The sequence below is a fragment of the Leucoraja erinacea genome, chromosome 28 (assembly GCF_028641065.1).
Source record: "Leucoraja erinacea ecotype New England chromosome 28, Leri_hhj_1, whole genome shotgun sequence".
NCBI lineage: Eukaryota > Metazoa > Chordata > Chondrichthyes > Rajiformes > Rajidae > Leucoraja > Leucoraja erinaceus.
Genome location: NC_073404.1, coordinates 16,601,258 through 16,615,430, shown reverse-complemented (window position 1 = coordinate 16,615,430; position 14,173 = coordinate 16,601,258). Strand labels below are relative to the sequence as shown.

Sequence of the window (14,173 nt, the reverse complement as noted above, 5' to 3'; positions counted from 1 at the left end):
AAGAGCGTTCATATGAAGGGTCTTGAACCTTAAATCCTGTTTCCTGCTTTATTAAAGATAAGCCTGGCTCCCAGAAATGCTACCTATACCTGGCAAGGCACTATCAAATCCCCGAGACTTCAATTATATTTGAGCTCATTCACAATTCCCATACCTACAAATTAACTTCTTCAATAAGAGACTTGTTCATTTCTGTCGAGGAAGATATTCACATCAATGTTTGCATTGACACTGTACAGGGTAATGTAGGAGGGAACTGCAGATGCTGGTTTAAACCAAAGATAGCCACAAAAAGCTGGAGTACCTCAACGGGACAATTTTCAATCATCTCTGGCCACAGGAGTGGTATCAGAGACACAGAGAATTGCTAAGGTTATACCATTGTTTAAAATGGAACAAGAGATCAACCAGGTAATTATGAATCAGTTAGTTTAACCTCGATGGTGGAAAAGTTACTGGGATCGATTCTGAGAGACAGTATCAACCTTCACTTAGAAAGAAGCATTTGGTTACGGAAAGTCATGTCTGACTAATTAGAACAAACATTCTGAGGAATTATTGAAGAGGGGTGATTAATGCAGCATCAATAAAGATATCAGCAAAGCTTTTGACAAAGTTCTACATGGCAACTTGGTCAGAAAAATGGCCATAGGGTCAGAAGGAGTGGCAAATTGGATTATCTTTGGACTCAATGGCAGGGAATAGAGCATTATGATTAAGAACCTTTTCCCCAGTGTGGTTCCAAAGGCATCATACTCGATCCTTTATTTTTTATTATATTTATTAATAAAGACATGGAAATCAAAGAGACTGCAGGTGCTGGAATCTGGAGTAACAAACAATCTGCTGTAGGAACTCGGCAGTCCAAGCAGCATCTATGGCGAGAAGGGGACAGTCAACATTTCAGGCCAGGATCCTTCATCTGGACTGAAAGAGCAAAGGGGAAATAGCCACTATGAAGAGGTAAAGGGACTGGGTCGGGCAAAAGCTGGTAAACAATGCGGAAGGGTTGATTGGCAGATGTAGTTGGGTGGGAGAGGGAAGGCTGGAAATGGTGAAAGAGACAGTGGGGAAATTACATAATGTGCTAGTAAACGAAGGTGATGCCTGGTACTAAGAGATTGCTGTACTGCGAATTCACATGGTCCCAATGGGAAAAATATTTCAGTGCTGAAATAGGTAAGTGGAATTTAATCCAGGGAAGAGCAAGCTAATTACTGCATCAGCAGATGCACAAGAAAGATATTGCAGGGTTTGGAGAAGAATGGAGAAATCAAAGGACCCAAGTGCTTGCGAATGGACCATAAAGGCATCAGAACAGGGGCATAACCGGATTTTTAAAAAAAAGGCATGCAGGGTGTGTTCCTTTCTACGCCAAAGCAAAGAATAAAGGAACTGCAAGACTATACCACAAGAGTATGCAATTAGTAATATGCATTATTTTAGTATTTGTCTTGAGTTTTAATTGCCACATTATTGGAAAAATACGAGTGCATGCAAGATTGGGAAGGGACACAATCCTCTGCAAGTAAGAGCAAAGGGCAACTCCAAAGGAATATTTCTCTTGAAAAGCTGTTTATCATAATCTACATTGTGTTTCCCAGAAGATGCCATAATAACAGCCTTAGGCCAAGTCCCAGTACCTGTTAAATTACTCATTATCTGAGCGTGGGACCATGATGGTGTCCTCATCACTCATGCCATGTCAGGTAATGACAACTGCTGGACTAGTTGCTAGCTGCCTGATCCACTTATTATCTTCAGCAACTGCAGCAAAGCGTCAGAGCTGCTGCTAGAAGATCAATGGTGAAACTCTGAATGACCCCATCAAAGATTATCCTTTTCAGACAGTGCCTCAGACAATCTATCAACCTCTAATTTACAGTAACCACAAAGTGTTCACCACATGGGCTGCCCTAACCTCCAACAAAGCTGTGAAATGCAAAAATACTCTTAACTTCTCCATCAAGAAGAACCGGGAACTGGTTGATGAGTATAATCAGAAGATCGAGGATAATTTACTTCAAGCACATGGCTCTCCTGGATTCAAAGCTCTGCAATTTATCAGAAGAATGGAAACAGCTCTGCAGGCACCTAACGGCACAAATACTGAAGGTCTCGCCTAATGAATGCGGAGGATGGAGGTGAACTCATTAGGAACAGCGCAGCAGTCTGGAGGGGCCACTTTCAAGACCAGCTCAATTGAAGTCCTTGGTGAGAGTATCCTTCACTCCATTCCACATGGGCATTTCCAACTTAGTCTTGTTGCCACAACTCACCCCACAATTAGTTTAAAAAGCTATAACTCAAGTACAAGTATCAAGGCCTCAGGAAAATAGCTTTGAAATTTGTCAGTGAAGGACTTCAATCACAAATCCACAATTACACGGTCCACGTTTGGACTGCTACCAAGTCGCTGTGCAGATTCCATCCATGTAGGGATATGATCCTCAAAAGAAACATCAAGGCACTGGAAGGCCTTGCGGTCTCCACAAAATCTTCTGATTTCACTGGAAGGCCAAGCAAATCTTGCAGGGTAACATCCCCAGCAATGGGGCTCCCGTTGTACTGTCAGTTATGTTGGGCAGGCCACAATTTTCAGACACTTAAGACTAGACTCCCACAGCAGATACTATTCGAGCCCTATAATGGGACAAGATTACCCAGTCTGACAGAAGGATAGAATTCAGGATATGCACAAACCTCCTAGAATAAATACAACATTCAAAATGATTTCTGAGAATTTCCAGCCCATGACCATTTAAATAAAGAGAGAGCATTTAAGATAGTTTCAAGAATCTCACGTTCATGCAACAGCTGCATGTAGACGTCCCTCATAAGTGGTGGAAAGATCACGCCATCTCACAAACTACCCATTCACACATCCTGCCAGACCTATCCTGCCCCATGCATGGTAATGTTTGCAGATCCTACATCTTACATCTTATACTAATTTGGATGAGGATAAAACTATTTCTTTATTTAGAGGGTATGAAACATTGACATTTTCTACAGATGCTATGGACATATTGCTGATATATTCCATTGCTGATTGTGGTAGTTTTCTGGGAACTAAGGGAAACAGATATAGGGATAATGCAGGAGATTGGAGTTAGTGCAGAATTTCAGCTATCATCTCACTTAATGATAGAGGGTGGCACAGATTATTCTTCCCTTGCTTACATCTGTTACATTCATTTGAAACATTTGGATGGTTCTCTTCAGCAAACTTTGGCACAGAAGCACTCCAATAAGTGTGGAACCTCATATTGTTGCCATGAATATATTTCAGTACCAGGTCTGTCAGGGCTTTGTTGTCATCAGTGTAATGATATTTGTCTCACATTATGAAACCGAAGTCAAAAAACATAAAATTGAGTATTATGATACAGTCACTAACAGGACTAGAGAGGGGAAAGGCAATACACGAGTTCAGCAAAGAGCAGGATGAGGACTAACAAAATGTTTCTCTGGCACTGAGATCAGCAAATAGAAGATATCTTGGGTCAGATTATAAGTATCTGTAAAACATATTACCACATCATCTGAATAATACAAATTATGGTGACTTCAAGCCACAAATAGCTATAAAGCCCAATAAAGGCTTCACCAGATATCCAGAGAGTTGTATTTCCGAACCAGAAAACATCAGTGGATAGTAGTTTATTGTTCGTACACCGATTCATCCATCCTATCCTTAAGACAGGAAGGCTAAAACTAACCGCAATGCCACTCTTTAATCTAATCCTGAAATAGATGCGTCTTCTGATTCATCTTACTTTGTGCTATCCGGAAAAGATCTTTATGCACAATATCTTTTAGGATTTATGACTATACCTTGACAAAGCTATTCACTGCCATGATGGCCATGTCAGGCTGATTCTTAGCATAGTTCATGAGGTAGAGATAAACAAGTTTCTTCAGCTCCAAGTTGTCCGTCTGCATGCAGTTCACCACGTCTGGGAAGAGCGAACTACACAAAACACAACAGAAAACAAATTACTGATGCAAACCAAATGGTTTTGCCTTGCTTAAAATAAAAAAGAACGTAATATTTTGTCTGGCCAAAATGTGTTTATGTAACTTTCATGTGAATCTGTGGAAGGCCAAGATATGAGGGTGCAAGACTTATGCTGCTGTAAATATTCACCTGCAATTCATGTTGTGAATTTATTGAACCTAGAAACATAGAAAATAGGTGCAGGAGGCCATTTGGCCCTTCGAGCCAGAACCGCCATTCATTGTGACCATGGCTGATCGTCCCCAATCAATAACCCGTGCCTGCCTTCTCCCCATATCCCTTGATTCCATTAGCCCCTAGTAGTGTTGATCTTTGTGGATATTAATGTTATTGGACATGCACCAGTTCTATTAATGAGTCTGGAATTAAAATAATGAAAATAATGTAGCCCTGTTCTATATGTAATGAGCCAGTCATGCAGAATGTAAAATAGCTTACAAATATATTGAAAATTCTAAAGGCCTGAATACTAAAGCCCTGCAGGTCAAGTGAAGGGCGATCCAAGGCTTCTATGTAATGAGTGGGTCCATCTCAATGCAGAACTTAATATGTGCCCAGAGCCAGAGCCATGTCCTCAGTATTGTACTCCCTCAAACATAGTGTGGCTAGGTTCAAATTCTGTTTGCGATATGTGCCCTGCCTACCGGGAAGGTGGCTGATTAGCAGCCGGTGCCAGGCAGCTGCAACATCAATAAGGAGCTGAAAGCTTTAGTCTCCGAGGACGTACACTCCATTGAGAGGGGATCTGTGGATTGAACTGTTTTAAATATCTGGTCCACATCTCTGAGGAAGTGAAGGGCACAGACCACCTCAGGCAAGAAATGAGTGTCCTATCCTCCAGTAGCTTCTACGCAGTGGGGTGGAAAGCATCTTGTCCGGGAACATTACCATCTGGTTTGGGAATTAGCCAGGACAAGAAGGCTCAAGAGTAGTGCTTAATATGGGAACTCCCTCACCCCCCTGCCCAAGGCAACTCACTGCCAAAATCATGATCTTCACCCCTGCCCGGACTGTTCGTGCTACGGTCAGGCAAACCCTCCGAATTGTGAAACGGAGGTTGGCAGGGTAGACAGTAATCGAGGAGAACGTTTTTCCTTCTATCATTAAAAGAGAGTACTTTTGCAAAAAAACCCAGGGCCACTATTTCAGCATTCTCAGAATTAGGGGTGAAAAGGTGGCAGCTGAGGAGGTTGGAGAGTACAAAACCCAGGGTAAGATTCTCAGAATTAGGGGAATGCCGCTTAGAGCTGAGATGTGAAATTTCTCCACTCAGAAAGTAGAGTGCCTTTGGAATTCTCCAGAGATGTACAGAGGCTCCATCATTGAAATCATTCAAAATAGTTGATAGATTTCTGGTTGTTAAGGAAATCAAGAAATATGAGAATAATAGAGCAGACCAATATTATCTCGATGAATAGTACCGCAGGCTTGATGGGTCAAAGACGACTCCTATTTTTTATATTCTTATGTTCTTCTTCCCTTGAAGTACCCTAGCAGAAGTGAATTTTACTTGCTTAAATTGTATCTAGGCATGTAAAAAGTATTTTGTAATCTTAGTTTGAAAACCAATTACAACATTACATCTACAATAAACTATTCACCAGCCACCAGTGTCGAGCACGTGAACTTCCTCACCGTGGGACCCTTTCTTTTCACCTCAATGAGGGCGCTGACATGACTTTAACTTGGCAATCCACACGATTAATGATGCAAATAAAACAGCAAATTTGCTACATGCTGCAGCATCTATGCACCTTCACACAACCTGGCAGGAACCAAGTATTTAGTTGTTCCAGCAAGCAATTCTATTTTACAACACACACCCTGACCCTCCTGGGCAGTTATTACAAATTGAGTGGGGCCACAGGCATCCAAAATATTTCCTGTCATGTGATACAAAACCACAAAGCAAATTCCTTCTTCCATACAAAGAAGAACATGGATTTTATTTTCTATTATACAGTTACATACAGTTTGGCGAATTTTGCTGATTATCAATCTGGCAAATTTAAAAACAGTTTGTAAAAATACATTCTGTAAAAAAGCAGCTGACATCCTTCAGCGGCCATGAGCTCTCAGGTGGTCCTTAAATCCCCAAAGGTTCATTATTATTCTTTAAGCAATGAAGCCATTCACCATTAAGCAGTAGCATCTGCTCCGGCCCCATATTTTCCATGACTCTCCATCATGCTTTGAATTGACCTAGTGACCCTTTCAATTGTATCAAATCACTGCAACCTGTCCACCACATCTTAAGGCAACTGGGGTTGACAATAAATATGGACCTCCTTACAATATTTAATAAATATGCCCACCTCCTTGCAATGAAGAAAAATGTATACTGAGATAAGAGAAAATATTTTTCTGCAAATTGCATTCATGACCAAGACTAGGTGTCACAGTTTGGTAATGCCATTTAATGTCAGGGAGTGATAGCTGGATTTTCTCTTGTTGGATATAATTATTGCTTGACAAATGTTACTTGTCACCCATCAGCCCAGGTCTTGTTGCATTTGGTTGTGGACTCCTTCATTATCCAAGGGGTTGTTGATCATTGCATTATCAGCAATAAACATCCCTACTTCTGACCTTATGTCTGAAGAAGGTTATTGATGAAGCAACTGAAAATGGTAAGGCATGGGACAGTATCCTCAGGATCTCCTGAAGTCTCTGACAATCGGAAGCAATTAAATACAGTTCAAAAGCTTTTGGCTGGCAAATTGTCAAAAGATGTTAGGGTATTGCAGAGAGAGGCCTCAATGGTACACCACGCAAAACCTACTCACAGCTTGGAGCTTACTCAGTCTCCAGCACACCTTACAAGTGCAGAGGATCATCCAGCCCTTTGTCTCTAGTACGACCATGTCTGGGCAGGCTGGTACCTTGGGCAGCAGACATTGGATAACAGAACACTGAAATAGGCTCCTCGGCCCAACTTATCCTTGCTGGCCAGCTTTTATAACTGAGTTAATCCCATTTGCCTGTTTTGGGGCCATCTCCCTGTAAACCTTGCCAATCGAGGTATGCATGAACAGACCCTTGCTGCAAGGTGAGACTGCAAAATGAAATTTAATTCAGAATTTTTACAAATAATTTAGCAGCATGAACACACTGCAATGAATTAGCTGTACACTCAAATTGACACCGAAATTTAGAAACAACTCCCAGACTTTTGCCGTGGAATAAGCCGTGCAAATATTCAGATTAAAGCTGAAGGGAAGGCTGCTGGTAGAACAGGAAGTGACTATCAACCTGACAATCAAATTACATAATTTCCTCTCTCCTCACTTTCTATTCCGATTCAAAAAAAAAAATTAAATAAGGAAATGCATAACTTATCTAACATGTCTTCATCCCAGTTAGAATATTTTTTTCAGAGAACCCAAAAAAACTGTGCATTGAAGACTCCATATTTTCCTATGTCCTCACCTCACATCTTTGCCAACAGTCATAGCAGCAATAACTTTCTTTACTGCTTCCTTTCTTTTCTCCTTCTTCTCATTATTAAGCTCAGCCTTCAACTCGAATATCTCGCCTGCAACATTGAAGATAAAAGGAATTATGCAGAGCAGCTAACATCATAGCTTAGTCAAGAATATCATATGCATGACGACGGAACAATTAAATTCTTACTTACAGCACCATCACAGGCTTGTGTAACACAATACACATAGAAAACACATAGAAAACATTTAAATAAATGAAGAACTCCAGCAATAGTGCAAAAAAAGCCCAAAGTTCTTAATGCAACCCAAGATATTCTATCGTTCATCAGTTAGTGTTGTGTCATGTTCAACAGCCTGAAGGGACTGTCCCACTTTCGCGACCTTTGCAGGCAATTGGAAATTCAGCGCGACCAGAAAGACGCTACGATTCCTTGAAGACCTCTCACGACCATGTATGGTCATGAGAGGTCACATGCGACATGTCGCCAGGGGTCGCCTGCATGGTCGTGAGAGGCCTCCTATGGTCGTGTGAGGTCTCCAAATAGTCATAGCGTCTTTCTGGTCACCGCTGAATTTTCAACATGTTGAAAATATCAGCGACCTATCACGGGTGCTGGCAGTCACCTGTAAAGGTTGCGCAAGTGGGACAGGCAATTGATGGTTCTTGGAAAGAAGCTTTTTACGAACCTCTTAATCACAGTAAGAAGAGGCTTTTTATTTTCTTTCTTAGCCTCTTGAGCAACACCTAGAAACGACTGTCAAAGAGATGATACACTAATTATTATGCAATTTCACAGCCAAGCTTTGTCGCATTGTCAAACCAACCCCAATAATATAGAGCAGCAGTCCTTGAGCAGATATTGAGCTGAAACCTTGGTCTTAAATTACACTCCTCTCCAAAGTCCATTTGTAATTTTTTTTATTAACTTGCAGGGTGAGGGCATCCACAAAGGGACAACATTTATTGACATTCACTAATTCTCCTCAAAGTGAGCAGAATGTTACATTTTAGAATTATTTAGGGCCTTTTGGTAAAGCTTCTCCCATAGTGCCTTGGGTAGATAGCTCATGTTTACCAAGATTTGATGAAGGAACTTTTAGGGGGGAAATTGCAGCTGCTGGCATACGCATCGTGATGCTGCTTTGTCTTTCTTGGAAGGAAGGGACAGTGGTTTACATGGTGCTGTCTAAATACCCTTGACAAGGAACTGCAGTGGATATTGTACATATGTGGATAGTGGATACAGTGCATCTGTGATGGGAGACAATGTATGTTTTGGGGTGATGGACTGGGTACCAATCGTGAGCTGCCTTGTCACTGAGGTGTTGCACATCGAGTGATGTCAGTGCTGCACTAACCAGGGAGGTGCACAGTATTTCATTTTATTCTGGACCTATGTTACACACACAGTGGAAATCCTTTCGAGAGCAATATGGCAAGATATGGCACAAATTCCCAGACTCTGGCTTGCTCTTGCGGGCATAGTATTTATGTTCAATGGTAACGCTCAGAAATGTAGTAGTGGGGAACTAACAATGGTCACACAATTCAATGTCATTAATAGGTTAAGTCCTCTGAAGGAAGACATTCATTCCCTGAAATGCATTGCGGGAAGTCGAATATTGATTTGTAATTGAGCACCATCAACTTCCTCAAAGGTCAAACATGATACCCGACACCATGGCATATTTCCTTTTCAATCAGAAAACTAATACTGTGAATCCTTTCCTGTTGTATACTAATGACGCTGATATTGTATTAATAAATATTCAGTATCATAAAAACAAAGCCAGAGCCCAATGATATTGAGAAACCGGTTTCCTAAAGCCCTCATGATAAAGTTGTAAAAGCACCTCTGGGGTAATATAGTTTAAATAAAACTTGAGACTATAGTTAATCATCATAAAGTTCCAGGCCACTGCAAAGAATATAATTGGCAATGAACACCTTAATATATCATTCAACATGACTCAATTTTCATCGTTGAAATTTGGAAAACAAATGTTATCTCTATGCATTAGAATCCAAATCCATTGAATAATTGATCTAAACCCATGCTCGAGATATGGACTTCCCCAAAAAATGCTCCCTACCCTAAATCTTTACATATTCACTGTTATAACATTTATAACTTCAAAGACAGAAACTCATCCTTTAGCTCTGCTTCTTTCTCCTCACTCAACCCTGAATAGTTTGAAAGTCAATTCCATCGACTCTACAATTCCCTTACGCCTCACTAATTGTCTGGTTGATATGGAAACGGATTGCCCTGAGAATCATACCAATAACCTGCACCTCAGCTCTCCATGGTGCTGCACATACACACATTGCATATGGCTACTTCATAACTTAATAACAGCCGTTACCAATGTGTGCTGGCATTTCACCACATTGCATGTGTCGCTCACAATAAACCACCAGGGAGGTACATACAGGAAAACCCACCTTTTTTATTTGTTGTGAAATACTTGGAGTCGGTCATGGTGGGAGTATTTTAAAGCTTCCTGCAAAGAACAAAAGAAAGAAAAGATACAATTTAGGACTGGTTTCTTTCCCAACATTTTTCTAAAACAATTATTATCTCGTGCATCAGTGTTGGGCAGTTCAAACCAATATTAATATGTAGGAGCATTTCAGCACTATCAGAAAAAAACTAATTTTGTAAAGATTGACAAATGTCGTTGCACAACATTCTATAAATAAAAGGTAGACACAAAAAGCTGGAGTAACTCAGCGGGACAGATAGCACCTCTGGAGAGAAGGAATGGGTGACGTTTCAGGTCGAACACCTCCGCTCAATTCGTCTTAACCTACCTGATCTCCCGGTGGCTCAGCACTTCAACTCCCCCTCTGACCTTTCTGTCCTGGGTCTCCTCCATTGTCAGAGTGAGGCCCAGCGCAAATTCAAGGAACAGCACTTCATATTTTGTTTGGGTAGTTTACACCCCAGCGGTATGAACATTGACTTCTCTAACTTCAGATCGCCCTTGCTTTCTCTCTCCATCCCCTCCCCTTCCCAGTTCTCCCACTGGTCTTACTGTCTCCGACTACATTCTATATTTGTCCCGCCTCCTCCCCTGACATCAGTCTGAAGAAGGGTCTTGACCCGAAACGTCAACCATTCCTCCTCTCCAGAGATGCTGCCTGTCCCGCTGAGTTACTCCAGCATTTTGTCTACCTTCGATTTAAATCAACAGCTGCAGTTCTTTCCTACACATCCTATTAATAAAAATGCCTTCTGCCTTTAAATATTATAAGGAAAGCCAGACTTAAATCCATTACAATTGGTGCACTGCATATTATACAAAATGAACAGTGGCAAAGTCCACTCCAAATCTAAATTATTTATCCTGAACCAACAGCAGACAACTGAAAGAACTGAATGGTGGTTTGTGGGAAGTCAGCTTTCTACATTTCCCACTGATACAGAGCAGATTGGGGAAACCTTCAGCTCTGTTGCAGCTGAGACAATTATTCAACATTACTACAGGGAGTCTGACTCGTCTACTGATTATGCTGTGTCTGACATGGCTTGAGAGCATTTTGACACAACACACAGGACACAGAGTTTGCAAAAAATACTGTTCCATCACTCCACACTCATATTTCATCGTGTTTAAGCTCCCCAAAGTATTTCCCCAAGATTCTAAAAAAAACTTCTCAGAACAGATTTTGAAGTAACTGCAATGAATCATCTTCTCCTGTTAATTCATCAAACTGAACTGTGAAACAGTGACATTTTTTGCTATGCAAAACCAATGAACAGAGAATTGCATGCACGTGATGGCACGAATGGAACCCGATCACACTGCTTCATTCCTAAAAATACTTCCCTGAGCAAGGATTAAAATGCATTGCTGTTTGTGTGCTGTTTTGTAACTTCCTGTTAGGCATTCTGAGATATTGTAAAATTCTAATAACTATCAGTTTACTGTTTGTCAACCCCTCTGTCCTTTGGAGGTGTTGCCTACTCTCCCACTCGTTTTCAAAACATCTAAAATATTTACGACCCATACTGTCGTACGCTAGATGTTTAAGCTTCAACTGGGTCTCAGTTAGACTTGATATTTTCTATTGTTTGTTCAAATAACTCTAGACACGTTCACTTTACTCTCATTGCAATGTAATTTATTTTCTGCTTATATTTTTGGGATGAGGCCGATTTCAACAGATATTTTTGTGCCCGTACTGACTTGCCCCGAGATGGGAATGTTGGACCAACTTCTTAGGTAGCAATTATCATTACTGGGATATGCTGGGCCATGTCTGATGGAATGAGTCAGTCATGGATTGGTGAAATACAAGTAAGCCAAGACCAGACAGGACAGTGGCACAGGTAGTAAAGCCATTGTGTCACAGCACCAGGGCCCTGGATCAATCGTACCTCAGGTGCTGTGTGGGGGTTGCACGTTTTCCTGTTCCCTCACATGGGTTTCCTCCCTAAGCTCCAGTTTTCTCCTACAAAGGCATGCAGGTTAAGAAGTTAACATGCCGCTGTAAATTGCTCTTACTGCTTAGATGAGTGGTAGAATCTGGAGGGAGATGATGAGAATGTGGGGGAGAAATGAAAAAGTGGGATTGGGTGGTTGATGATGGGCATAGACTCGATAGGCCGTAAGTTCCTTGCTGTATGAATAAGTGCGACAGATCCCAAGATTGAAGCACATCGGTAAACCAGCTAGATTTTATCAAAGCAACAGTTCTAGTGTAAAGGCTATCCCTAGATTAGTGAAGATCAGAGCAAAATTTGATAGGTGTTATGAGGAAAGAGAAGATTAAAACAGATTATTTTCCATGTTGAGTGGGGAACAAAGAGACAGGAATATAGTGCAAAATGAGATGCAAGGATCGTGGAAACTATTCTTTAAAAGAAGATAAGATTGAAGTTTAAAAAGAACACCACCAGCATTAGTAATTGAATGAGAGGCCATGCCAACATCTGCTAAAATATTATACAAATCTTTGAACAGGACAAACATGTGGCATTTTGGATGAGTGCTTATTCTGCTTAGGATGATGACAATTCATCATATATTTCAATAATCAGCAGCTTCATAGACAAATTGCATTCCAAACATAAATATGGAATATTTGCAGTGAAGGAACTTATATATTTTAAGTAAGGTAAAACACAATACAATTAACATTTCTGTATGCTATTTTAGAATCTCAAACTCAACTACAAGTGCAGAATTAACCTGGATCTCTGATGCTAGATTGCAGCTCCAACATGATCTGCAATCATCAAAAACTCCAGGTGGTTTGAGGAGATCTAGATAATGGCAGAGGGATGGAGTCCTTTCAGAACACATAAAGCTAATGCTGGGCCTATGCAATGAATCAGAACTAAATGTCATGCTGAACATACAATAGTCTGCAGATGCTGGAAACCAGAGCAAAAAATATGCTGTAGGAACCCAGCAGGTCATCTTATGGCTGATGCCTACTCCTTGAATCTACTATGTGTTTGCTCTAATGCATCTGCCCTTTTTTACTACTCTGTCAAAACAATGTTCCTTCAGATTCGAAAAACACTAAGGGGAACTGGAATCTGCATGTTTCAGTTGGTTAGGGAGGATAGAATTCACTTAGAACTGTCACAATACATGTAAATATGACTAATTTTGCTGGCTTACTATTATGATCACTGATTTCGAGGATAGTGGGAAAAAAATGAATGCTGCTTGGATGTAATACTACATTTGGTTCTGTGGATCCCTTACTCACCTCTGAACTTCACTTTGCAGCCTTTAGCCTTCAGTTTATTCATTACTATTACTGCATGTAGAAGATCAGGCCCATTGCAAGGCACCTCTGGATTCACCTACAATACAGTGCAGTGGAAATTTGCTCCCTCACAAGCATTTGCTTATCTAACTATCTATAAGATCCAGACTAGAGCCTCTATAAGGAGAAATACATTTCAGTACTCGAAAATACTAATAGCCAGTTTACACCCTACAGCAACTAAAAAGAGGCTAACTTCACCCAATGAAGTCAGCTCATTGGCATATAGGTCATTATATCATCATCAGCTTTTCTCTTTACTTACTGGTTCATGTGATGTGGCTGTTACTGGCAAATATTAGATTTGTCATCCACTCTTAATTGCCCCAAAACTGCAGAGCTAGTTTAGCGTCAACAGTTTTGGTTTTGCAGTCACAAATGTCCAGGTGAGGTTATCAGTTTTCCTTCAACAAAAGGGCTTAGTGAAATAAGTGGTTTTTACTGGAAAGCAGTTGTCACTATTGAGGAATCTACTTTTACCCAATTCAGATTTAGTTAATAATTTGAAGTTAAGCACCCTATCTGTCATACTGGGAATTGAACTCATGTTTCTGGATCAATAGCCCAGAACTACGATTGCTAGCCCAGTAATCTGACTACCAGGCCTGCCTACAAGGGGTCTACACCTGAAGGCAGTAATTCATTTCAAGGATTCAACACAAAGAAGAAACAACTGGTAATATTTCTATTTGCAGGCTTCTGAAGAAAAAGAATAAGAAGCATTATCTCCTTATATTAAAGACATTTGTAAATATGGTAACTGAGTAATTAAGTTATGGAACTAGCAGTCAGAGTTCTCGACCATTGAACCAGTGGAAAGAGTTCAAATCTCATCTGACAATTGGGGAATTCAAGTTCAAGTAATTGAACAGATCCGGCATTAATATCTATGGTCAGTAATGATGACCTACATCATGA

At 40.6% G+C, this 14,173-nt stretch overlaps 1 protein-coding gene across 3 annotated transcripts in view; it reads right to left on the bottom strand.

The window, feature by feature from the left end:
* ap2b1 (adaptor related protein complex 2 subunit beta 1) overlaps window positions 1-14,173 on the bottom strand; it is a 173,546-nt gene that overhangs the window by 157,386 nt on the left and 1,987 nt on the right. For all 3 annotated transcript variants that reach the window (XR_008725710.1, XM_055657871.1, XM_055657872.1), the window contains exons 2-4: window positions 9,914-9,972; window positions 7,451-7,556; window positions 3,838-3,973 (exon numbers count right to left, since the gene is read on the bottom strand). Coding sequence is in view for 2 of the 3 variants with exons in the window: in XM_055657871.1 (XP_055513846.1) it covers window positions 3,838-3,973; window positions 7,451-7,556; window positions 9,914-9,950 (279 nt within the window). In the remaining variant the exon portion in view is untranslated. The remainder of the gene's footprint in view (window positions 1-3,837; window positions 3,974-7,450; window positions 7,557-9,913; window positions 9,973-14,173) is intronic.